Raw genomic sequence first — 27,986 nt, forward strand, 5'->3', positions numbered from 1 at the left:
TCTGCCACTCAGCAGTAGGGAGCTGGATTCTGCTGTGCTGACGCCTCTCCCCTTACCCTCCTCTGGGCAGTGTGGGGCCACTCCCCGACTCCTCCACCACTACACGAGCTGGGGCTGCAGGCACAGCTACTAACAGCTGGGGAACTGGCTGTGTGCACTATCCCCATCCTTCCCTCCATTCTATCTCCTAGGCATTCTAGTATGCCCACCTTCAGATGTACTGATGTGTGCATGTCATGCTAGTGTGTTGAGCAGAGGAACCTTTGTTGGGTTATAGATGTCCAACTCGTAGATTTACGGGGAGATCCAAAGGGTCTCTCACTTCACCATGATGCTGATGTCATCGCCACATGTTCTATAATGTGCGTGTACTGACCCGGTAACTGCAGAAATAACTACTTGAAGATCTAGTTAACTGGCTGCAACTTGAAACTGGATGGGAAATTTTGTGGTCAATCACTAGAACACTGGGAGCATGAGAAGGGGGGGGCTACTGCTCTCAGTCATACTCGAACAGATGGAGACGTGTGATGCTGGGGACCAAAGTTAACACAGGTCTCACTCTGGGTAGGATGCTACCTGCCTGCAGTATAAATTCATCACGTCTTGCGATCCTGTGTTTGGGTTATAGTATTCTCATGTTTCTTTCTCTGGTGTTTTCCTCCAGCTGAGCAGTACTGTTTGCCCTGCATTTTGCATTAAGGGAGAAAACCGTTTTTCTTTATAGTCCAATACCTATCCCCCTTCCATGTTCAATAGAAATGACAGTGGAGGTCTGATCTTCTAGCCTGGAAAGTCCCTCTCTGGATCAGTCTGAATCTGCCCAGCAGGCCGAAATAAAAGATTGTCCTTCTAATCTTGTGCTAACCTCTTCACAAATGCGTAAGAACGATTTCACAAATGTAAACTCACTATTACAAACACTCATTTTAAAGCAGTGTAATTTACAGTGGAGATGTGCAGCATGGATCTAACTCCACTGTACAAACTATCTAATTGGTAAAAGGGTGGTATTTTGTTGGTCTTCGCTTACATTGCTGAGCAGCCAAGAGACTTTAAATCAACGTTCCTCAGAGTAACATGCAACTACCTATATATCACAATCACTTAGAAGTAAGGTACTTATTCAAAAAATATTCCTGGACATTCCCAAACCCAGTAATCGCCACTTTAAATATTCTTTACCCTGAGTATACCAATCAGTAAAAGTAACAAAGAATTGTAGATGTGTAGATTCTGTAAAATGTTAAGATCCAAAAACTGAAATCTGTTGAACTAATTATTTACCAACATCATCTTCTCTGCTCAGTCTTACTGAAGAAAAACACATACTTTCACATTTTTATATCGCTCAAGCTAGTGCCTATCAATGTCCAGTTAAATCACTTCTTGCTTTTTAATACATACAGTATATATTAACAAATGACACACACCCTTTTAAACTGCAAATAAGTTGTTCTTGATGTCAATAGTGGTTGTCAAAAGCCTTTGCTATTTTCATGACTTTATTAAAACTTATATATGAAAAAAAATAACAGAAAACAAGGACCTCTATCAGCTTTATTAGCTGCAATATGCATTATTTGTAATTATATATTATAAATTATAAAGTACATATAACATGTAATTATAACAAAAACTTTTGTTTTGAAAAACGTTTTATTCAAGAATTACACAATTTCAAATATCTTCCAAAATAGTTTCCTAGACTGCTACAAAAGAAAGCAAATTCAATAAGAAATTTAAATCATTAAATATGTTTCACTAGTATATACATACATAATGCCAAGCAATTAACATTTAGCCCTGGAATGCGTACCACATTAGTTTTTCCTTATTAAAGGCTCAACTCAGCACTTTGTATAGGCTATGTACAGCAGGCAAAGTTCAGGGATCGTAAGAGTTGGACTTGAACTGCCTCAATTTATAACTGTGGTAGTTTGTCCACAGGGGTGTCAAATTTGAAGTCTGTAGGAAAGAGATCTGGGGCCCGAGGATAGATTAGTCTGTAGGACTGTCTGATTGTAACATCAGCAACACCAGCAATATCTCCAATTTCTAAAAGACAAAAACCAAAATATTAAGTATAACTTCCATCCTACCTTCTATTACCAGAATCTCATTTTGTGAAACATGGTTATATAAAATGTCCAAGTGAAAAACAAAACCAAAAATACTGATTTTTAAAAACTGATAACAGAGTTAAATACTAAAAAGTAGAAAGCAGGGCTAAAGTTAGTAACAACAGCAATAGTAGTAGTACTTACTACCTCCAACGGTTGTCGTAGTAAAAGTTTTACTATATGTAACCATTTGAACAATACTCAGGGCATAGCACCGTGAGTGATAACCATTGTATTGGTCAACGTATTTGAACTTCTTTTTCTTCACAAGAAACTTTTTGAGGATCATACAAGTAATCCATGAAAACATTGTCAAGAAATTCACTTTATTATTTCTGTGTTTAAGTTTCCCTGCAACCTCTCTCCATAGCTAACTTCTGTTAAGAGGCTAAAACCAGAATGGGATCATACTACAAATACTGTTCTACAACTTTTTTGTTACCCAAAACATCTGAAATCAAAAAGCTATATATTATAGCATAATGTACATGTTTTTCACTATTACAAAGACATCCTTGAGCACATATATATTGAGCTCACATGAGGATTTCCACAGTCTATTATAGATGTCTAGGAGTGGATCCAATGTAACCCTTCAAAGAAATTGTCACTTTCCCCCCTTCTTTTTATTAAAAGAAGTCCCAAAGGACTACCACCTGACAGTTATTTGGTTAATTATAAATAATTAATATGGATTTTTAAAACGCACACTTTAATACAAACTCATTTTAGTGCCTTTTCATAGTAAGTGAAGTTTTACAGATTTTCAGTGTAGATAACTTCCCTCAGTGCGCAATTAATAATTCTCAATTTCCTTATCATGTTGTATTAGGTTATTCTAGACACAGATACTGATGAATGCCAGCTATGTGACTAGCAACTGGCTACTGCGCAGGGAAGGAAAGGGCCTTAAATGTCAACAAAACCCTTCATTTAAAACATAAGCAGCAAAAACTGTCAAGATAAGCATTTTTGTGTTGATCAGAATAAACTTTACAACAAGAAATCAAGGACCATCTGTGCCTAGCTTCAGCTTCAAAATTCTACCAGAAGATCCAAAATTTCTTTAAGAAATATGAGTGGAAGCCAAACGGAATAAATAATGGCACATTTAAACAACTAATGGTTGGATTCTTCTTTCTAACCATTCTTCTATATAATTTATCATGGCCTAAGCTGAGGTGACAGGCTGGTCTAAAAAAGGTATTACAAAGTTACTGCAGCAAGTAATTTCACTACCATATTTCGCTCTTTTTTCTTCACAGATCTTTTTAAGGATCACAGAAATAATTCATGCTTGTAAAGAAATTCACTTAATACTTCAGTTTGAAAGTTCCCCTACAACATTAAATTCAAAAATGGGTTCCGAAGGTTGAACTACTTATGCTAGTATTTTCATTAAGAAACTGAATACTGTACAAACGGAGAAAGAGAACAGGCTTCATAGAACATTAATGCTTGATGACCAGCACATTGCCAGGCAATGAGAAACAAAGCATGGCTCCCTCCTCTTAAGATTTAAAAAATTTGGGGGTGGGGGGAACTATTCAAAATAACTGGGAATATATATTGGGGGGGGGGTGAATTAAAAACTTCTAAAAATGAAAAATGTACAAACTAAAATAATTCAAATAGAAAAAAAGGTAAGCCTGTACACAGGATTATACCTCCAAACATTTTTATTTAGGAGGCACTTAAAAGGAAAATACTGTATTTTCTTAAGTTTTGATGCTAAGGAACTACCTCTTACATGTGGGTTCTGAATATTTACCTGCTTCATACTTAAAATGGAAATAGTTACACACTGCATCCATCACACTTTAATCACTCTTCCTAATGAAGAATCCTACCTTTTTGGGTCCTCTTCTCGGCTGACGCCTGTGAGGCCATGTAAATAGCTGCAGCCGCCACAGATATCGGGCTCCTTCCAGGAACCAAGTCCAATTCCACCGCTTTACGGGCTATATGTGTAGCTGCCATCTGCACTTGTTTAGGAAGACAAAGGTTCGAACAGAATCTGGACATGAAGTCCCCAGTTGTAATCAAATCCACACTGGTTTCTAAAGCTTTCAAAATAAGTTTAAAACATCGACCAATTTCTTTCTTAGAAATTCGTGATACGGCACATATTTCTAAAAGGAAAAAATAAATCCATGTAAGTCATACAGTTCATTTTAAAATCTATCATTTCTGATTATAAAAGTAATACATTCTCACTGCAAAAAATTCAATCATGCTGTATAGCTGAATCCCTAATCCTCTCTGGTACTTCCCAGAGCTAATTTAAAATTTCTTTTAAATGTTTATCATATTTTAAAGAAGTTTTTTTCAAAGGTTAAATGTAGGTCTTAGTATTTCAAAATATTAACTTTTTCTGAAGTTTCAGTTTATTCAAGTAAGTTTCTTCAACCAATCAAAAACTTCTTTGATATTTATATATTAATTTACTATTAGGAATATATCAAGGAGATGAAAATATTTAACCTAAAAACTGCTTCTCAAGCTACACAATGTCATATGTACATGCAATCCCTGTGACTATAGGCCATAGCAAAATGAGATCAAGTATGTAAATAACCCTGTTTAAAAATTCAACTACCAAACATTTTCAGAATCAATTTAACTAAAGCCTTAGTTTTACTTGTAATAAACTGGATGAAAAATACTAGTTCTCCCAAAGCCTCCAACTTAAGTGTGAAAGTGCAAACTGTGAAACTCAAGAGAAAAAATTTCCCTAATGACTTTCGAAGGCTTGACTCCCTCACTTGTACAAACCTGTGCTAGGAGCGGAAACTGTTTCCCATTCATCAAGTGTACAGACTTACTACAAAGGCCTACTCTGGCTTATAATGCCAGGCCTCAAAGCCCCACAAAATACCATTAGTCAGAAGATCGTACTAGTAAAGAATGCAGGGCTTACATGGACTAAAATGCCTTTATGTGGAAAAACAGCCTGAAAAGAACACGGTCGATATGATCACAGAACAAATTTTTGTCAAGGAACAAAATAAGTAAGCATTTGGAAATAATACTAAAGTGGATTACTGTATGTAACCATGAAGACATGACATAGCTACTTAGAGTCAAAGCTGCTTGACTTTGGTCTGTTACTTTATTATGACATAGATAAAAATGTTATCTGTGCAACTAAAAACTTACCTTTAAACGTCCTAGGAACGCCTTCTTGTCTACAGGCAATATAGAGACAAGCAGAAGCTATGGCATCATTAGCTCTTCCCTTCAGGCTCTTCTGTTCATACACTTGCTTGAATAAATTATTTGTTCGATCCTTCAAAGCAGAGAAACTAACTTTAATTAACTCTAGGCCATTTAATTAGTTACGATATCAAAATTTCATGTGTTCATTAAATTATGCTAAGTCAATGCCAGAATGGCTTAAAGGAGATAGACAGGAACTTACAACTATATTTCTAGGGAGGTTGATTCTGTCTGCCATGGTAGTAATTTCCTTGAATGCATTCATCATTGCCCGATCAGAATTACTCATTGTTCTCCGATTTTGGTACTTAGAATTGCCAAATTCATCAAAACTTGCAGCTCCCGTACCCTATAAAACAAAGTCTTATAACTTTATACAAAAAAAACTTGAAGCCTGAATGAACAATTTCTAAGGAAACATAACTTATACAATCTGACTCCACATGCCCAAGAAATCTACCCTGTGCATCTTCACTGCTCAACAGAAAAGGTACCAGGTTAAAATGGGTTTAACGATGTTTTCTATCAAATACTTTAAATGTAAGAATTTTATGTGGGAATCTAATAATATAAACTATCTTATTAATAGATCTAAGGAGAAAACACAAATGATCATCTCCAAAGTTGCTAAAAAAAGACAAGTTAACAAAACTCAAAATCCATTTTTTGATAAAATCTCATAAAACATTACAAATGGGTACTTCTTATTAGAAAATCACTCTCCCAGTCGCAGCAAGGCCAGCATGATTGCTGGAGAACATCTGCATCAGTACATTAAAGTCAGAAAACAAAGGCACCTCCTACCACCAACATTTTTAACACTGTATTAGTAAAACTAGCCAATATAATGTAATTATATAAGTTATATTAGTATAATTATATTAAAATTAGGCATAAAAAATTTTAAGTACAAATCTGGGATGGAAGTGATAACAGTTTGCAGATACTAGTATCTTTGTCTATCTAGAATACTCAAGAAAATCACTGAAAAACTGCTATAAATAATAAGAGAATTCATTAAGAGTGGCAAGATCAAAATTAACCAACAGAAATCAATAGACTTATTATGTGTAATCAACCAGTTAGAAGACAATGAAAGAAAAACATTCCAATTATAACAGCAACAAAAAAGATAAAAAAAATCTAGGAATCAACTTAAGAAACATGTTCTTACAAGACCTTCATGAAAAAAACTTTAAAACATCCCTTGAAGGACACATACGACCTAAGGAAATGGAAAGGTATACTATGTTTTTGAATAGGAAAATTTATTATGAAGACGTCGGTTTTCTCTAAGTCAATTTGCAAATACCTCTAACTAAAATCTCAATAAAAATAATCACCAAGTTGTTTTAAAAACAAAAATAAACAAAACAAAGTGATCCTTTAAATGGAAAAGACTAGTGAAGAAAATGGTGAAACATAAGAGCAATGAAGAACTAATACTACCAGATATTAAAACAGTGTGGTAGAGCATCTGACTAGACCAGGACAGAAAATCCAAAATATTCCCCAATACGCACAGAAATTTAGTACAGCTGACCCGTGGAACAACATGGGTTTGAAATGTGCAGGTCCACATATATGTGGATTTTTTTCAATACGTCAGTACTGTAAATGTATATGATTTTTCTTCTAACTTACTTTGAGAATATAGTATATAATACATATAACATAAAATGTATGTGTTAACTGATTATGTTATCAGGAAGGCTTTCAGTCAACATAAGGAAGGCTATTAGGTAAGTTTTGGGGGAGTCAAAAGTTACACACGATTGTTAACTGCTCAAGGGGTCGGCACCCCTAACTCCTACATTGTTCAATGGTCAACTGTATATGATAAATGTAGCATTGAAAAAATTCTTTTTTATTTTTATTTTTTTGCCATATTGGCATAAACCACTTTCAAAAGATACAGGAGAAACTAATAACAGTGGTTACTTGTTTTTGACAAGGAAAGGGGGTTACAGTGGGAACTGAGAGTTTGGGTCGTTGATGAGGAAAATTTACTGTGTTCTTTTTACATTTTTGTTTTTGAGTCATGTTATTTCCTACTGAAAAAATGAAACATTAAAAATATGTTTCACTGTCAATTAGTTGCAATCTTAACATCTTAATTTTGTTTTCCAGCCTGTAAGGCTAAAGCATATGCAGAAATCACCTTAAGATATTTCTGAATACTGTAAACTTTTTAACCTTGTCGACATGTTTTCCAAATTTGATATGTAATTTATACTGAGTATGAAAACATAAACGGCCCGCTTTTTCATGATACTTGATTAAAAACAGATTATGCAGTAGTATAAATTACTAAAATAACATACATTTCCTTGATTGGTCCTTTGGAATATTGCCACTACTACTTCCAATTCAGGTACAAGAGCAAAAAAAAAAAGCCAGGTTGCCAGGAAGACTGGGCTACTGGCTTAGTAACAGGAGTAGCTACCATTAATTGAACACATACTACACACTACATGTTGTGTTATAAATACTTTACATACATTCCCATGTAACCCGCAGTATCTCTACGAAGTACTATTCTCACTTTACTGATGAGAAATGTGAAGCTTAGGTAAGTCATAAGTTCCCCAATATTAGAAACTAGGCTATACTGCCTGAGCTCCCCTTTATCTTAGGTGGTCTGGAGGGAAAAGAGAAGACATTACTAATGTTCTAGGAACATACCAATATGAACTCATAACAACCACACTACAGTCAACTAAATTTTTGTGCAAAATATATGCTTCATGAAAACAAGGGCCTGAGACATAAAGACTCTACTTCTTATTTGGTCTCCCCTTTAAGATGGAAGTGATGCATAAAGCAACAGCCATCATCACAATGGCATGACTGGCAAGTCTTACTCTCAGGTCAAGATTCCTCACTGGGGCAGTGACTGATAATTTTGCAAAGCTCCCAAATTCCCAGGTCTTTCGTCAGTTCTCACTTGTTATTACCTTGCCAATCATGGTCGACAAATCTCCATCACTCAGAAGAGGATTCTGAGAATCTCCAACTCGAGATGGATCTTTCGTTGCTTTATCATTGCTGAAAGTTCTCCATTCAGATCCTACATCAATAACCCGGTCACCTAAGAATATAAGCACAAATCTAAACAGTCGTGTCAAGACAGGGTTTACTTAACACTGTTTAATGCCCAACTCAACCCTTTTATTCCCAGGACATCTCAACACAGACATATAGGCTTCAGCTTAAGTATCATGTCTCAGACATTTGTCCTAAAGCATTCCTTTAATTTTTGTGCCAGATTAATAATAACCCTATAAACATTGTGCTATGATTAGTAATATTCTATCTCCTGGAAGAAAAAGTTATCAGTCAAAACAAGGACAAATAGCAAAATTAATCTATTCATATGTGATGCAAAGATAAATTATTAACAATATAATGGTTCTGAACTAAAGTTTGCACAGAATATGCAACAGGCAAGAAAAAAAACACTATTCACTGTGGTATTAACGCATATTGTTTAACACTAAAAAAATACTAAGTTTTCATGGAAAATGCTTTGCAAAGAACTAAGCCTATGTTTACGTTTTTGTACTATTTGATGAAAAAATATTTTAAACTTTAAGCCTAGAATCAATCAGAAGAAAGGCAGGTAGGCAAATTTTTCTTTACAGGCAAAGAGACAGTGGCTAAATGTCATGCCAAGAAACCAGACATAAATAGATCTGGCTGATCAGTGCTTTGGTGGGAATGCTCCATGCCTAGCAGACAAGAATTGAGATTGAAGACTTACATAAGCTAGTCATGTGCCCTTTATAAATGTTCTCTCTTAAAGTTAAGTCATAAGTTCCCCAATATTCTTTTACTGCCACTTTAGAAATAACATTAATTTGCTTAACATTACACAGCTAGAACTGAAATGTGCATCAGATTTCAGTCTATTCTATACTGAATTTGTAAAACATGAGCTTCTCCACTGAAGTGCGATATTGCGGAAGCAGGAACCAGATCATTTTCATCTTTGTCTATACACAACAGTAAGGAAAAGGAATGGCAGAAATCAGTTACCTCAGCAATTAAAACAAGTCCTGGTACTGATAGTCAATTAATAAAATGCTTACAAGTGTGCACTCACCATTTGCTGCTTAGCCATGGACAAATTACCTCACTTCTGTGCCTTCACTTCGTCAGCTTTAAATTTTCCCAATAACATTTTAAAAATGGTAAAGATTAAAGTTAGCTAATACAGGTATTAGTCCATGTCAAGTGTTTAAAAAGTAATTCAAATTAGTACTTGATATTAGCTATTTACTGCCATAAAAATGAAAATAAAATGGCAGATATTCTGACATTTCCCCCCTTTTGGGGTGTGTGTGTGTGGGGGGGGTGGGGAATAAGGAGAGGCACCAGTTGTAAAACTAATTAATCTCCATATTAGACTGTAAGAGTATCAGAGTCCTCTGCTGCAAGTATATAGTCGGCAGGACAGCAAAAGAGGTAGGGAAACAACTAAAGGCAGGCACTCAATGTAGACTGTGCTAAATCTTCTAAACTGTTTTTTACATCAATTAAATGCTTATAAACAATGTAATAATCTTAGTGTTACAAATAAGATCGCAGGTAAATGCACAACAGAATGATTAATTCCTGATGATTTTGGAAAAAGTCATTTTTCTTTGAACATTCAATCACTTGGGAATAAACCAAGTATCACTTGGACTATCACATGTCCGTGTCACAAGGGAACTGAGATTAGAGATGGGGTCCCCATCTGCCACATCTGCATGCAACAAGAATGGCCAAGGAAGGCAGAAGCAGGGAAATGAGTTATAAGGCAATTTCGGCAGATCAGAGATTGAGGCGGGGGCCCAAAATAAGGAGAAAAAGGTTAAATGGAGGGGCTGTCGATGGATTTCTCTGCTCTCTTCTCATAATAACATCACTAAACTTGGCAAGCAATTCTAATTATATAAATTAAGATTTTAAAAATTTACTTGAAATAAAATCTGTAACTGTGCACTGAAGCCTTACTATAACGCTAAACAAGGCCCATGTCTCAAAGAGACCACTCTAAAGAGACTGATTTTTCTCCCTTTTTATAAAAGAATATTTGCTAAATTTGTTGCTAACATTTGTTGCTAATATTTGCTAAAATTGTTGTTTGCTAAAAAACAAACAAGTGGGAAAGACATATAAGCAAAACAAAATGCTTATATGAAACAAGACATATAAGCAAAACAAAATAACCTGTATTCCCAACACCCAGAGACCACCACTGTAAATATTTTGGTATATATCCTTTCTGCCTTTTTTTTTTCCTTTTTAAATCTTTTTTCCTGCTTTTTTCACTCATGTATTTTTTTCCTAAAATTAAAATTTGATCATATTGTGCCTGTTCCATATAGCCCTTTTCTTTAAATTTATATCATAAACACCAAAACAAAATTTTTAGATAAAGTTTAGCCCTTTTAATAGCATCCACTAATTAAAGTGATGCCACTTATGTTTTCAAAGGGAAAAAACTGAATCTAACTTTTTCATAGTCAGCAAAATAAAAACAAACATGTACAAAACAAAAAAACTGCGGTCTTCAAATCTGGAGTTACCTGCTAAATTGTAAGTTAAAAAAATCAAATGTGATCATTAACTTGTAATATTTTAATTAACAATGAATATACTGAGAGAACAGTGCAAATGAAAAGGCAGGTAGGTATGCTCACATCTTTTAAGTCTCTAGCAATCTACAGATAAAGTGTTAGCCAAGATGCCTCATTTCATAGCATTTTCCTTTTGGCCTCAACCTAACTTCCTATGAGTTTCTTTTACTGCTTGCTTTATACTGCCTTAAAAAAGACAAGATGGCTTGGAGGGAAAAAAATCTTGCCTAGGATATTATAAATAGAAAACTCAGAACTGAGTAATGATGTAATTTTTCCACATGTGTGGGAATCATCTCCATGACTCATTAACAATCTCTGGTTTGTGCTAAGAGCCATTCCGTCTTATTATATTTTACTGCTAAAAACAGCACTTATAAAAAATAAAATTTCCAAAATAGCTGAAATAACACATCATGAAACTACAACTAGACCATTAGATTAAGTGTATGAGTAACAAGAAACAGGGCGGACCACTCAGGGAAAAAAGTCAGAATACATATAGGATTTTCACTTGAAAAAAACCTATGTGAGGAAGCATTTTAAAAGTTGCTCTGGAAGGAAAGTGCAATACAGAATCTTTCCAAGGGGTAAGTATACAAGGCAAGCCATAATGCTTGGGTACAATCAGCCCTTGATAAGGAAGAAGCCTGCCCTGAATCAGCACATGTACACGAAACACCCACAAACTCACATATCCTTTAATGTTCTAGAAACAGAGAAACAGAGATTTAAGGGGAGATTCAAAGGCGTTCTCACTTCACCACGACGCTGATGTCATCTTCAAATGTTCTATAATGTGCGTGTACTGACTGACCGATAACTGCAAAAATAACTGCTTTAAGATCTAGTTAACTGGCTGCAGCTTGACAGAGAAAGTCTTTACTGAATTTGTGGTCAATCACTAGAAAGGGGGAGCATGAGCGGGAGGACTGCTGCTCTCAGTGAATAAATGGAGATGTGTGATGCTGGGGACCAAAGTTAGTGCCCAGGAGGGAGACGGTGACCTAAGATTTCTTCTTCTTCCTAGGTCTCACTCTGGGTAGTATGCGTTCTACCTGCCTGCAGTATAAATTCATCACTAGTCTTGCAATCCTGTATTTGGGTTATAGTATTCTCATGTTTCTTTTTCTGGTGTTTTCCTCCAGCTCTGAGTAGTACTGTTTGCCCTACCTTTTGTGAAAGGGAGAAAACCATTTTTCTTTGTGGTCCAATACCCATCCCCTTCCATGTTCAACAGAAATGACAGTGGAGGTCTGATCTTCTGGATGGAAAGTCCCTCTCTGTGTCAGAGTCTGAATCTGTCCACCAAGAGATATTCAACTTGTACCAGTACCTTTCTTAACCACACACCGATTTTTGTAAAATTAACACCTGACAGAAAGTCTATACATGAAGACTTATAATAGCTAAAATAATAACACTACTATAATAATATATATATATATATATATATATATATATATATATATATATAACAGCACTACTTCTGTGATCGCTAACATTTTGATCAAGTTAACCATCCAGAAAAGCAAACACACCCAATATGTACATTAATGTATTACATACATGTACAGTTCCCAATCGATATATTGGGGTGGTAGGCCCAAAGAGTATTAATCAAGACATTTTATCATACTCTAAAGAGAAAGTTTCATCTCTATTTTTCAAGAACAAATTGAGACTAAATTGTCAAAAATCATTCACACCAGTTTAAAACGGTTCATCTACTTTGGCATCACTCAAGTACTTACTTACAAGTCTCATAAAAAAATGTTCATAGCAGCATTATTCATATTACCTAAACACTGGAAACAATCCAAATGTCCATCAATAGGGAAATGTATAGAATGGATTACCTCTCAGCAAATAAGCTGATACATTTCAAAAACACTATTTTAAGCCAAAAATAGTCACAAAAACAACATACTCTATGATTCCATTTATAGGAAGTTCAAAAAAAAGGGCCAAATAATCTGAGGATAGAAATAAGTACAGTCATTGCTATTGGGTGGGGTGGCGTAGAGGTTATTGACCAGCAGGAGGCATAAGAAACTGCTGAGGTGAGGAAAATGGTCTACACACCGTGTGTGTTAGTTACCCAGTATATGCAATTCAAAATCCAAATGGTAGATCTGAGATCTGTGCATTGCATTGTATGCAACTGTAACTCAATAAATTAAAAATTAAAATCACTCCCACCAAAATACTGATGATTTTGAATTAAACTGCACCAAATCTATATATTATTTTCAGAATGACAGAACAATTTTTATCTATCTTCTTGGAGAAGAGAATATGCTCTTAAGGTCTTCTTTCAGATTATATGTATTTCACATTTAAGACTAGATCTAAATTTTTTTTGTTAATCTCATTTTCTAACCAGTAATTGTTATAATATTTTATATGCTTAGATTCAGCCACTTTTAATGGACTATTAATTTTTAAAATTTGATATGCTATTCTAGATATAGAACCCCACCAGTGGCAAAGAGCTTGTTCCCTTTCCAAGCTTAACTCTCATTTCTATTTAATATCTAAAGCACTTGTCAAAACTTGCAAAACAATGCCTTTGATTTAAAATGAGTATCTCCAATATTTCAACATTATGCATAAAAGTAAGAAGTGAACTGAAATAGTCTTCTATTAAACTTCATTTTAACTTTAATTCAGAGTATCTTATATTAGGAATAAATGTTGAGTTTATTAAATGTGTATCATCTTAGCAGATCATAGGGTTTCTTACATACTGTTTACTTACATTATAAAAAGCAACGATAGTTGTTTGTGATTGTATTTCTAGTACTTACATGTTAGTATAAATTATGGTGGGGTAATAATTTCTGAAGTTCAATGGGTTAAAAAGATTTCTTTCTTATCTGTACTACATGTCTCCAAAGGGACAGCATGGCTTTCTTATGCCATCCTTATTCAAGATGATGGAATCCCCACTACTTGAAACATGGCAGTCACCATGCTGGGGGAAAGAAATTTGGTGAATTACGCACTAACCTCATGAATTCTAACAGTAACCTTTCCACTCACATGCCATAGGCCAAAGTCAGTAAGGGATGATGCTCAACTTCAAAGGAAGTGGGGAAGTACAATTGTACCATGTAGCCCAAAGGAGAAGCACCAGAAATATCAGTGAATAGTCATCAGTGCTGATCCACGTGACAATAAGCAAACAGAATTCAGCACTGTATTTGGGGGGATTTATATATAAATCTTTTAAAAGATTGTTCTGTGATTTTCTTTTTGTACCACATAACAAACTGAGCAATCAGAGTTAATATTAACTTCACTGTATTTTGGCACTTATCACAGACAAGTAATCCATCAATCATTTTAGGTCCTCTCAAAGTAAAATTTTTACTGGTCAGTTCCTTGAAAGTTTTTAATAAAAAATTTTAAACGTTAAAGGATATATTCCCCGCAGTGTGTAGGATTCTTGATTTGCAATCCTGAGGGTCTTCTGCTACAAAATGCAAAATTTTCTTCTATTGTGGCTTTAATATTCTATCCTATTCACTTGGATCTTCAAGTAAAACCAAAACGGTTTTTACCACTTTCCCATTCACTCTGGCTATTCTCAGGTTTGCTCTCTGCTTTACTGATTCAGTTTTCTAGAGTGTGAAGTCAGCTAATTGTTATCTAAAACACTTTGTGCTGTGTTTGTCCCCTGTATTATCTTATTTCTTTCTGACCTCATTTAACAGAAACTTAAGATTGGAAGCTTTATTTCACTGATCACAAAAATCAGTTATTTTCTGTAACTTTCTTCTAGTCAACTGTTAGGGGCAGAATTTTCTGTTAAGTCCATAGATCACTATTCCTCTTCATTGTAGTTGGTATTCATAAGTCTCATGTTGATTCTCATGCTTACTGATGCCATAATAAAAAACTGTCAATCCAAGTGTCCAGTGATGGCAGTGATGCTTCCAATCCCGACTGCAGTACTCTCAATCTCTGAGTACTCAGTTTCTGGTAGATAACTGACGAACCAAACAAAATAAACTCATAGTATGGTTCCAGAAATATACTGCAAAGGATACAGGTAGGTTTGTAATCAAAGCGAAAAAAAAAAAAAAAAAAAAAAAAAAACCCACAAAAAACCGTGACTCAAACAAGATAGAACTTCCTCACATTAACAGTCCACAGTAAATAAAGTCCTTAACTAGTGTGACCCAGGGTCCTCCTACCTTTATGATTAAGCCATCTTCATCATGACTTGCATTTTGTAGCATAAGATGGCTGTTGGTAATTCCCTCCATTGTGTCTGCATTCTTGCCAGGGGGAAGGAAAAACTGAGGACACATCCCTTAGGGCAGAGTCTAGAGGCGAACACATCTTTTCTACTGAACAACCTACATGACCACACCTAGTTATAAGGGAAGCTGGAAAGTACAGTCTAGCTCAGTTAAAACTCCAGGATTCTATTACTAAAGAAAGAGTGGCAGAATAGGTACTGGAAAACAACCAGCAGTCTCAGCGATGAGGAATAATAGGGTAGAAAGAGAGGAGATGAAAGAGAATGTCCACTAGACTCGTGGTACTTTGCCTTATAATCTAAAAGAAATAGTGCAATATAACCTAAAAGAAAAAGACAAATTAAACAGACATTTAAACTCCTCACCATGCAAGCTGTATAAACTGTAAATCCAACAAAAGGTATTACCCTGTTTCCCCAAAAATAAGACCTAGCCGGACAATCAGCTCTAATGCTTCTTTTGGAGCAAAAATTAATATAAGACCCAGTCTTATATTACATAAGAACCCATTTTACAGAAAGGGAAACAGACTTGCAGTGCTTAGGTATTAGCTCAGTATTCCACATCTAGTTAAGTGACAGCCACATAAATTCAGATTGTAGGACTTAAAAAGCCTTTGTCTTTCTACTACATGTTGTGTTAAGCACTGCTGGTCAGAAAGAGGGAAAGAAAGATGAGATGCTGTACGCAACCTCTGGAGCAACTCTTTGGCATGTGGAAAGAAGGAGGTTAAATTAATATAACGTAGCTAATAAAAACTCTATTACTGATCTTCCAACTTTGGTGAGAACACAAAGGGAGTGTTCTCACCAAAGGGAGTGTGACTTCCTGGGGAAATCACTGTTGAGTTTACACTGAAAGATGATGGTTAAGAATTAGTACCGGTTAACAGGGAAAGTCTCCCCCTCTGTAAGAAGGGAAAGACGTGCCACAGGAAAGTATTAGTACGAGAATGACTAAATTTATTGTGACCAAGGTTAGGATACATCAGAGCAACAGCTCCTTAGCTTGGATGCTGCTGCTGCTGCTGCAGACTTGCCTGTATTTGAGGAAAAGCAAGATGTATTCAGTTATTCAGGGATGGAACTTGTGTTTTCCTTTACAAACTATTTTCCAAATGGTAATTACACTGCTGACTTGTACATTTTTACAAGAATGTGTAGGTAATTCTAGACTAAAAATCGGGATTCTTTGAAATATGAGAAGGAATGCTAGAATGGGTTAAATGAGGAAGATGTGAAGCTAATGATGTATTTCATTTTTAGCATTAGATTTAATAACTATAGTGTGTTGGCTTAAACAGTTTTCCAAAGCATCTTTATTTTTTTTTAATTAAGTATTTGATGCTTAGGGTTTGTCCATCTTAAATAATAACACATTCTGATTTTTGAACTTTTAAAGATCAGTTTCCAAGGAAGATGGCAGAAAGAATTGAAATTCTGTAAAAATTCCTTTTCATATTCCCCTTTTCAAAACTCCTTTATTCATTTACAGTAAGAAACAGAAAACAAAAACATTCTAAGAGCCTAGGTCAGGCTAGAATATCAGATCCTCTCCAGTGGTGGCTTCCTGGCTGCTTTTGGTATGTTGCAGTTTTTCCCTACACTGTTAAGATTGCTACCTTAAGCCGTTCTGGTTTTAATGTTGTATTGCATACCGTGTTTCCCCTAAAATAACACCTAGCCGGACAGTCAGCTCTAATGCGTCTTTTGGAGTCAAATTGACTCATCTTCTCTTTCAAATATACCTAAACTATTTTCCAGTATTTTTCTTATATTGCTTTTAAGAACAATGAAACAATTCAGTTTTAAATGATACACAAAGTGGCTTTAATTAGAAATGATATCACTAGTTCCAAAAAACCCGTCATTATAAAATTCTAATTATAAAAGTCATAATCAATTTCATATTTTAATAGCTATTACAGCAGCTTACTAACCTAATACTTTGCTGACTATAAATCAATATATAAACAATGCACAAGGTAAAATTTATACACAAATTGATGACCTAAATATGATTATACTGCCACCTAGCGCTCGTTTAACGTGACACACTCACACAAAGGATGGGGGGGCGGGGGGAACAAAACAGTTCCTGTTGTTAGAGGCAATAGTTTCATGGTAGAAATGACAAAGCTTTGCTCTAAAAATTGGCCCTATTTTAGAGATCACTACCAACATATTAAAGGTCACTGCTAAGGTGAGACAACCAATCACAAATCATAACACTTCATATGTTAAAAATAAAAATCTTACAATTCAAATAAAAAAGTCAGATAACTATTACATGTTAAATAGTATTAAAAATAGCCACAAAAATTGTAAACAACCTAAGTTATAGGACAGACTAAATACTACACAACTATTTAAATATTGGGAAAGAAAGGAAACAAAAGGCCTTAAATGTGGTCTTTTCCAAAGATGGCAGCAATACCTCCCATCCACATGTTCTGCAGCATGACCTTGCCACTGTCACATAGAGGTGGAGCCTATTTCCCCAACCCTTCCAGCGCAGCTGGGCTATGACTCATAGAACACAGAAGTGATCCTGTGTCAGGCATAGCCCTTAACTACCCAAGTCCAGCTTCCACTCTCAAAATTCCTCGCTCTTGGGAATATTACCTTTGAAAACCGAACACAAGTAGAAAATATGACTACACTGAGACAACTGTGGAGAAGCCCTGGAGGATGACAGAGCCACGTGGGGAAGCCAAGGAGCACAGAGGCACAAGAAATGCAGGTGAAGAAGCCATCATGGCAGTGGATCCTCCAGGTCCAGTCAGTGCCATGTGGAAACAATGGCCCAGACGAGTCCTTCCCAAATGAGTGACCCATAAAATCATCAGCAAAATAAAGTGGTCGGTATAAGCCACTAAATTTTGAAGTAGTTTGTCATGTAACTGAAACAGAAATCGTTTCCTGAAAGTATGATGCTGCTTTAAGAAAATCCTAAAAACATGTGGCACCGGTTTCAGGACTGAGTGAAGCCTCAAGAAGCCTATGGATGCAGGTCTGAAGGACAGTGAGAAAGTGTTATTCAAGACTGAAGAAAACGTAATCTGTATCACGTAAGATCATTTTTATATTATCAATTATTTCATTACAAAAGATGACAGTAATAGGCTCTCCTAGCTGCTGACTCAGTTGAGGGGTAATATATGGCTCTGAAAATGAGAAGTGAGTGGCATCTAGTCTTGAGCTGGAAATTAAGAGGAATTAGTGACATCAAGCTATCCTAAGTTTCAAGCACAAATTAAATATTAATTAAGTACAGAGTTGTCCAAAAATAATTCTATAAGAGTTTCAGTTTCTAAAGTTGTCTGGTGATTATTCAATAAATATGGTATAATCTAAAAAGTTTCAGACAATGTAAAAATTTTATGGCAACTACAGTCAAAAACCATGTACACCAAGATAATTTATAAAGAAACACATGATGTTATATGTCTGGATTTAAATTTCTATGAACATCAATATCTCAAATAACAAAAAAGGCACAAATTGTATGCCCTTAGTAGACTGCAGAATATTTGCCTAGCTTAATTTCATCCCTGTCTCCATAGCGTAAGAGATAAAGGCTTGAATTGGCTAGCAATACATATGACTTTAAACTAGCAGAAAAATACAAATCCAATTCAATAATACAACCTAAATTTGTTCAATACAATGACAATGATATGTTTGTGTGTATATGTATTTTTAAAATTTAGACTCATGGAGTATCATGTTCAATTAGGCTATTTTCACCATAATCTGTTTGACGGTATTGTCAGCAAAATACAACTTTGTCAACAGACTATTGCCCACCTACCCTTGTTTGGTCATGAAATAGATTCTTCACCTACATGACATCAAATTACACATTTAACTGCAAATACCTGTGAATGAAGCTATTACATATTTTAAAATAAGTGTTTGTTATATTTTGTCAGAAAAACCAGTATCATAAAGAGAAACATATATACGTGTATATATAGAATATCTATATGAAGTTCAATCAGATTATATTTTTAAATATTTAGGCCTTATAATTAAGACTAGCAGCTTTAGTTAAAATAAAATACAGTAGTTCCAATGCTGGTGTTCAGGACTAATAAGTAAACAAAGCAAAACTAAAAGAAAACCAACTTCCTTTGCTTTGACATAGCAGAAAAATGCAAGTAAAAATTAAGGATTCCAAGCTCAAAAAAGCATGTAAGTCTTGTGAATTCTATCTTCCTTCTCCAGTTGGTTAATCTTACCCAACTGTTTTGCTGGTTGTAGTGGAAGTGTAGCTGATGGAAGGGCTGGAAACATGGAATATTATTACACTATTTATTTTTAAATGGCTGCAGAGATTAGGAGAGCCAAGAAGATGAAAATATATTCAATCTTCTGTCTCTGTTTCACTCTTACAAATCAGTTTGATCTTAATACTTTGGAAGAATTAGAATGCTCTCACTTAATTTAGGGGTTAGCAAACATCTTCTGTAAAGGGCCATGAAGTAAATATTTTAAGCTTTGTGAGTCAAGAGGTCAAACTGAGGACGTTACATACTTACATAAAACAAACAAATCCACTGTTATTGATGAAATTAGAAACATAATAATAATTGAATGTAATCTGTTGTAATATATATCTACTACTGAGAAGAATGGAATTCTCTTTCTGGGGGATAAGATTTCACTTAACTGGAATTCAAAGTTAGTGTTCCCTATCAACACTGATTTTTAAATGCTCATCTATCAATGCTGTGTTAACAAGACTTTATGTATGTCATTTTTAAAATGTCTTTTACATAGATAAATACTGTCAAATACTGATATTAATCCATAAGCATGATTCTAATTGAGCAAATTCATTGCTTGGAAGGCATTTATAGAATTTTACTACATTCTTCTGATACTTGTCTTTTAATGTGTCACCACATTGTAGATTAATCACTTCCAATTGAAGGTTTGGTGGAAGCTCCTTCATTGCAAACTTAAAAGTTTTTTAAATATGAAAATTTCCTTTCCACTTGCATCCAGGTCTGAAAAACACTGATGAAAATATAGTTTTAATTTGAATTTGGAAACACATCTGCTGCAGATCTGCTTGGGAATGAAGATCTTAGTTCTTGTTTTAACTTCAGACATCAATGAAAGTATATAAAATACTATACAAAGCAATTTGACATCACTTGTGATTCAAATGTTAATTGTTGACAAATTGAGTTTATTACAGTGTGTAACACATAGGCACTGTTTTGCATTGCAATTCTAGGTTGAATTCATTAAGAAATATTAGCAAGTCTGCAGCAAAAGCTAATTACCAAAGCCATTCAGTGTTTGATAATAGTGGCTGAAGGCAGTACTGGTTCAGATAAATTTCAACCTTGGCCCTGAGCTCAAAAAACACTTCAAGAAAAATTTGCCACTGCTAAATTAACTGTGTGGTAGGACAAGTGAGGGTATTCAGCTTCTATTTCTGACAAAAATTCATAGACCTGATTATGGTTAAGTCCAGGAGATCGACTGTAGTTCACTACTAAAACGACTGGATTAAAAACATGACTGATTCAAACTTTTTCCACAATGTATCTGCTGATGAAAAATACAATGAATAAGTACAGGTTTTAAACATATTATATTTTCACTTTGTAAATTTATCCAACTTAGTCTTCTGCTCCACACATATTTTTATCATCAGTTATAACACATCTTAGCAGGTTCCACTTCAGGTTGTACTGAATCAGTACTTTTGCAATTTCTTTGAAAATATTTTCTCCTGTAGTTGTTCCATGCAGAGTCACTTCAAACTCTGCATCAATTACTTGAATAAACAACAACTCAGCCTATCAGTAACATCTGTCTAGTTATCTGAAGTCTAGGAAAAATACTTGAAATAATTTGCCTTGATTTTTAATTGAGTATTGATGTTGTTCCCAATGTCCTCAACTCTTTTTAAGCAGCTGTTCTTGCTGTGAGGCTAATAGTCTTAAACCAGTTTATTTTCTCTGGACACATTTCTTCAGCTGCTGCAATCAAACACAAATTAATTAACGCATCATTGGTAAATGGCTTTCCCTGCTTGGCCTACAAATGAGCCACTCAGAAACTTACTTTAGCTGCCACCTTATTTTCATTCTTTTATTTTTGTGAAAAAATATTGCTGTTGTGAGATATCCCACTTTATTTTTTCTAAATTTTCTAATCATTGTTTTCCTGACTTGAGAATATTGTGATAAGTGCTTAGTCTGTGAGATCTCAATGTTTATTGTATTCTTTTAACCACAGCAAGAGTATCATTGCATAATAAACACAATGCTTTGCCATCTAATTGAATAACAAAATAACCCATACTCCACTGTGCTTTAAAAGCATCATATTCAAAGTTCATTTTTGTTTTGTTTTGACATGATGGGTATGCAATGGTAACAAAACAAATAAATAAAATGTTGCAGTATGCAGATATACTTGGCACTCAAAATACTGTGGAGTTTTAACTGCATCACTGGAATTTGTAGTGCACTGACTAGCACAATAAAGTAATGAGAGCAACACATATGGTTTCTGTTACAACTACTAAATTCTGCTGATGTATTGTGAAAGCAGCCACAGACAATTTGTAAACAAATGATTGTGGCTGTGCTCCAATAAAACTTTATTTATGGATACTAAAATTTGAATTTGATATTTTCATGTGTCCTAAAATATTATGTTGATTTTTTTCAACCATTTAAAAGCCATTCTTAGCACACAGGCCATATAAAAACAGGTGGTGTGTTGTAGTTTGCCAATCTCAAATTGAACTCATTTTATTATGAAAGGCAATGTAGGATAGAAATTTGTCTCCTATGCAGACAGGAGCTAAACTGCCAGACTACCTAAGCTTCAGTTTCCTCCTATCTAAAATGAAAATATTAACACTCATCTCACAGATTTCTCTAAGGATAAACTGACTGAATATGTAAATCATTTAGAAGAGTACCTAGCATACAGTAAGTGTACTAGCTGTTAATATTTCTTATTGAGTAGAATACAATTGCAAATGGATTTCAATTCTTATTGGCAACTCTGTATGCTTTAAAACTCCCACTGGAGGTCTGAGGCAAGTAGCCTATTGGGTGACTATTACAGATGTTGTCCAAGTAAGATACTTCCACAGTACATCAACACTAATGTTTGTTATAGTACTTCCCCAAACCCCACTAGCATTTTCATTCCTACATATTTCAAACTGCTAAGCATTAGTCCTTTTCTCAGGAGAAGCTACAACCCCGCAATAGAATAATTTTTGAACTGACCATCTCTATTCTAAAGTTCTGCTGCATGTCTACACTACTGTTCAAGTAGAAATAAAAGTGAAATTTTAAGTAGTATTTTGGGCAGTGACCATTTTACACTAGAAATTCATACAATCATTCCACATGAGCAAATTAAAATCACAACAAATTTTTGTTGACTAAAATGCCTTGGATGACTCTGGATTGATTTGTGACCAAAAGGGGGAACTGTGGATGAAAAAAAGGTGTTCTCTAGAAAGTAACCTCACAGGGTGATCTGATCATAAATTCCTAAATGGACAGGGCATGGTGGGTAGTCATGCCCCAGGAAGGTAACTTTTTAGTAATAAGTTTATTTTTGTCTTAAGCTAGCCCTGTCCATTATTTCTGTGCATCTACGTTAACACACTTCTGGAAAAAGCAGTAACCACTCTCAAGACAGCACATAATCTTAACTATCCTAAATCCAATACCCACCTTGCTTCCTCCCACCTCCACGTTACATTCCCCCTTTTATTACATTCAAATGCATAAAAGAAGCTGCAAAACTATTATTCTTGGGAGCACTTGAGATCTTGCTCCTTGGCATATGTTATCAGATTGGCTCAAGTAAACTTTTATAGAAATTCTCAAAATAATTTTAAAAGGCCTTGGATGAGATTAGATTCAGATATGCCTTTATTACTCTAAAATAAATCATGTTTGAATATATAAAAGCCACAAATGTTAGATTACATCTATTATTTTACATGGATGGGTGTCATCCCGCCATCCCCCATCAGATATTTAAGACTACGGACTCAGAAGACTAAGGACTGAGGGCCTTTTTCTTTTGGACTGGCTGTCTTGCTATGATGTTCCCTCCTATCCCATATTATGAAATACATGCAACTGAATTGACAAGAAAATATGGAATCTCTGTATGATTCTACTTTTACTTATATTTTTTCTAATTCTTTTTGCTTGTTTTACAATAAAGATGAATTACCTGTAAGGGAAAAAAGTGAAAATGTATTTATTAAAAGACAGTTTGGAAAATACTCAAAACTGAAGTACCTCAAGTAGTGATTTTAGTTAAAATCATAATTGCTTACCTACAACCAGGCCACATTCTGGACAGATCATATCACCAGCTCTGTAGTCCTCCACTAAAATCGCATCTGGATGGTTTGGACATGTGACTCTTGGAAGAGCATCCAAACTAAATGGCAAAAAAACAAAACAAAACAAAAAAAAACTCACAAAAACAAAAACTATTTTTTTATATTCTCCCAACCAACACGTAACAAAGTAGTCTTTCTTTGGGGGAAGGAGAGGATTCTGAACACTTTTCTCAAGTATATGTTTATAATACATTTATACTAAATTTTCAAAGTATACGTACCAGTTAGATTAAATTCTAGTTAGTCATTAACAGGTAAATTTCATTGGAATTATTTTTTATAAGAAGTTACTGGTTTGCAGACAGGAAAAGCTTTAAAACTTTAAATGAAACAAGGTTTGTTTTTTTCCCAACATGTAAGCTACTGAGATTTTAAAAAGTCTTGATTAGTATAGAAATGACTAGCTACCCTAATAACTTGTGACATTTACATATAACCATCCGGTTTGTGCCCTTGCCACTTATTTCTCTGGTCAGAGAATAAATTTCAAGTCTGTGTCTTTCTACTTACCAGTCATCTTAGGTAATCGATTTAGAATAGTACACTGAAACTAACAGGTAGATAAATGAGAGTGGCAGATGTGGCTCTGCTTAAGGCCTGATTTCATTTAGTGCAGAAATGAGTTGGTTAGCATTCAACGAATGCTTTTAAAAGCTACTTTTTAATCCATTTGTGATATTAATAATTTGCTCAATTTTTATTCTGAAAATAAAGCAGTTTGGGGAAGACACATCAGCCTTAAATGACCTGACAGAATCAATTTAAAAAAGCAACAAAGATATTTAACATAGATTTAGTAATTATTTCTGTGGCTATAATCTCACAATCAGAAATGTTTGGTATCACTGAAAATAAGTTGTCTTTAAAGTTCACTTGAAGTAATACAGTAAAAGATTATGTTATGGCAACCACAAATATACATCTAAAAGACACATCAATCATTCTCACAGCAGGTCAATTGGTATTTGTGGCTTGGGATAAAGTTTCTCATGCTAGCCAGTACAATTCAGAATATTAACTCTCAACACAGGTGATTCCCACTGGGAAACTGATAAAATAATCCATCTTCCCAAAATGTATATATTTGAGGTAACCAGAACATGTCTTCAATTTTTTCATTGAAAAAATGGTTCGCTTTAGATTCAGGCTTATTTCATAAATTCCTATTAGGAAAATACTTTAATAAATTATTATGAAATGTTAAAGTAAAAATTATGAAAAATTGTTGAAATAAAGTGAATGTTAGCAGAGTAACAGTAATTACAAATGCATAAACTGGGCAGCCATGTGGCACACAGCATACAAAGAAAAGGATTGATGTATTCTACACTCTTAAAAGTTTCATAGAATATCATGTAGTGTGTGTAGGTATATAAATTATATGGAAACATCTCAAAGACACGCTAAGTGAAAATAAGTAAGGATTTTAAACATAACTGGAAAAGTATCAATGACAGTTATATGCAATAACATGGGTGAATCTCAAAATGCTGATAAAAACCTGGACAGAGGAATACATATGCCATCTATATAAAGTGAGCAAAACGAATCTATGGTGTTAGAAGTCAGGATGTGGTTATCTTTGGGAAGGGTAATTACTGAGGACACAAAGGTGGCTTCCAGGGTGCTAGTGGTATTTGATTTATTGACCTGGGTAGTAGCTCTGTGTACTTTCTCACTTTGTGATTGAGCTGTGCACTTAAAATGTGTGCTAACTTCATTAAAAAAGTAAAAAGGCAGCAAACAGTGTTTACATTAAACTACATTTTTGGAAGGGGAAGAGAGATTAAAACTATATGCATATGTTTGCTCAAGCATAGATTCACTGGGAAAACACCAAGAAACTGGTTTTAATCTCTGCTTTGGGGGAGAATTAGAAGGCTCCAAGCTAGGGAAAGAGGCAGACTGGTTTTCACTTTTCGTTTTGTTTTGATACCATGTGTGTATGTGTTACCTACCCAAAATAAAATGAAACTATGCTAACTTTTAATCAAATTATCCACAAAAGTAATACAAAAGAGGAACCACAGAATGGGGTGGTGGGGGAAGTAAGGACGAGAAATACTGCGGAAGAGAGTAAACAACCACCTCTAACATTTAAAAAAATGAGACTACCTAAAGAGCTAGATAATCCCAGCCTCACTGTATAGCTGTACCTTACTGGGTGCCTACTGTCTAGTGTTATACATGTATTATTAATCCCAACACCAAACTCCCAAGACAGGCAGGCACATTATCTCTATTTTAAAGATTATGCTCACAGAATGATTTGCCTCAAGTCATAGAATTAGTAAGTAGTGGAGCTTAAATTTGAATTCAGAATTTGCATTTGTGCTCTTCTCTGTGAAAACAATAGGCAACTTCATAGCCTAGTAACTGTACATCTTCCTCAGGAAAAAAATAGCTAACGGTAGAAACACTAACATTTACATTTGTTGTCACTGGTAGAAAAATTCAAGAGCTGGACAACTGCAATGATACACATATTTAAGAGCTGGGTATGTCTAGAAAAAGTTTATTTTCAAACATTGTGCTAACAAATGAAAAAATAAAGGCAAAGCAAAGTACTTTTTGGGTAAAGAATTTTATCAAGTGAATTTACTAAACTATTGCACCATTTCTTTCAAATACAATTTCCTGTTCTATCACATGTAAAAGCTGTGTCCAAATGTGAGCACATTCACTTTTCAGACCTACTGCTATGAAAGACTTGTTAATTACTATTTAGGTGTCTTTGGGAAGCTGAGGTTTTCCATTTAACTTACAAGGAAGCCTTACCTGACAGAGTCACGCCCAGATAGAATGACTGAGCGTTCAATCATAGAATCAAAATAAATAAACAAGAGTGTCATTGACTTTAAGAGTTATTTCCAAACAGGCCATTAGCTAAAGCTGCCTCCCCACCCCCTTAAAAAAATACAGTAACATAAAATAGTGAGTCCTGGCAGTTACCAGAAAGAGCCTGCACATACATCTTCAACTCACTATTTGTGATAATGGCTTTCATGGGGAACTCAATTCCAGATCATAACAAGTTCAAAAAATTGTGACAGAATTGCCCTTCAAAAGCTACAGAACTTAATTTGATACTTTTAATACATTATGAGTTAACTAGAGACCCATCGGTATGATAACAGGAAATAGATAAGAGACTCTACACTCACACTAATCTTGGGATAGGCAACATTGGCATGACTCAGTTTACACTCATACAAAAATACTATCTACCTCATAGTGTTAGTAAGAGATATAACTAGGGTCTGCAAGCATTTTTCAGGTCACAGGATTACAGGCTGTCTCTAAGGGCACTGCATACATTTCCTGTAGATGAGTCCACTGCATTGTAAAAATTTGTTAAAGACTGACTTCCCAGCATATGTAAATAATTTTCTGCAGGCAAGATTTTCTTCGGGGAAATGAAGACATCTGTAAAGAAATCGCTCAGAAGATAATTTATCAAATCTTCGGAAACGCCGCAACCTCCACTTCAGAGGGCCTCTGGGATAATAATCAATTTCCATCAGGCTTACCAATACTGACGTCCCCAACTTTCTAGCTGTCAGGTTGATAGGGGCCTGGAACTAACCCTTTCCCGCTCTTTGGGAAGGAGGAATCACGGACCCTCAGGCTGATTGAGCCGTAAATGGAAAAACAAGCGTAGAAAAAGTAACAAAAACAAAAACGGTTGAAATATCCGCAAAAGACGCGAGGCCAGGGGCTGGGGACACGGGGGTCCCCACAGGGTGATGCCAATGTCAGGGTGAGAACGCGACCAAAGACGCAGGATGAGAACGCGACCAAAGACGCCGACGGCTCTGTACCCCCTGCGACACCCGTGACAGCCTTGCCGTCTGGAAGTGCCTTTGTCCAGGTCGGCCAACCAGTCCTGCCGCCTCACCCTGTATCTCCGGGACGTTCTGCCGGACGCGGCAGCCCCGGCGGCCGCCTGGCACTCTCCGCCCGCCCCTCACCTAGCCGGGCTCGGCGGGACATACTAACCGGCTGGTAGACGCCATCTTCACGGCCACTGCGGTCCCAGCAAAAATCAACACACAGAGAGAGAACAGGAAGAGACTGTGGCGACCAGACGCGCCGAGCCGAGCTTTATAAGCGAGTCTCCCACGCAGTCGTATGGGGCGTGGCTACGGATCCGGAGAGGGGCCAAGAAAAGTGAGATCGGGTATGCCACGTGCTTTGCCTTTTCTTTTGCTATGTGGCTTCTGTAACTTGCTACGTTGCTGGGCGAAATCAGCGAAACTACCCAGGAAAACTTTCAGAGGAACCCTGCAGACGGGCTACCACTGAGATACCCTCAACTTGACTCAGTTAAAACA

General features: G+C 35.5%; 1 protein-coding gene across 1 annotated transcript; it reads right to left on the reverse strand.

The window, feature by feature from the left end:
- Window positions 1–1,546: 1,546 nt before the first annotated feature.
- Window positions 1,547–27,788, reverse strand: GTF2B (general transcription factor IIB). The gene is made up of 7 exons (XM_019751767.2): window positions 27,652–27,788; window positions 23,584–23,690; window positions 8,300–8,433; window positions 5,545–5,691; window positions 5,283–5,412; window positions 3,974–4,255; window positions 1,547–2,058 (listed from the first exon to the last, which is right to left on the reverse strand). Exons 1-7 carry the CDS (start codon window positions 27,666–27,668, stop codon window positions 1,925–1,927), a joined length of 951 nt encoding a protein of 316 aa, XP_019607326.1. The 5' UTR covers window positions 27,669–27,788; the 3' UTR covers window positions 1,547–1,924.
- Window positions 27,789–27,986: the final 198 nt, after the last annotated feature.

This window comes from Rhinolophus sinicus, linkage group LG06 (assembly GCF_036562045.2).
Source record: "Rhinolophus sinicus isolate RSC01 linkage group LG06, ASM3656204v1, whole genome shotgun sequence".
NCBI lineage: Eukaryota > Metazoa > Chordata > Mammalia > Chiroptera > Rhinolophidae > Rhinolophus > Rhinolophus sinicus.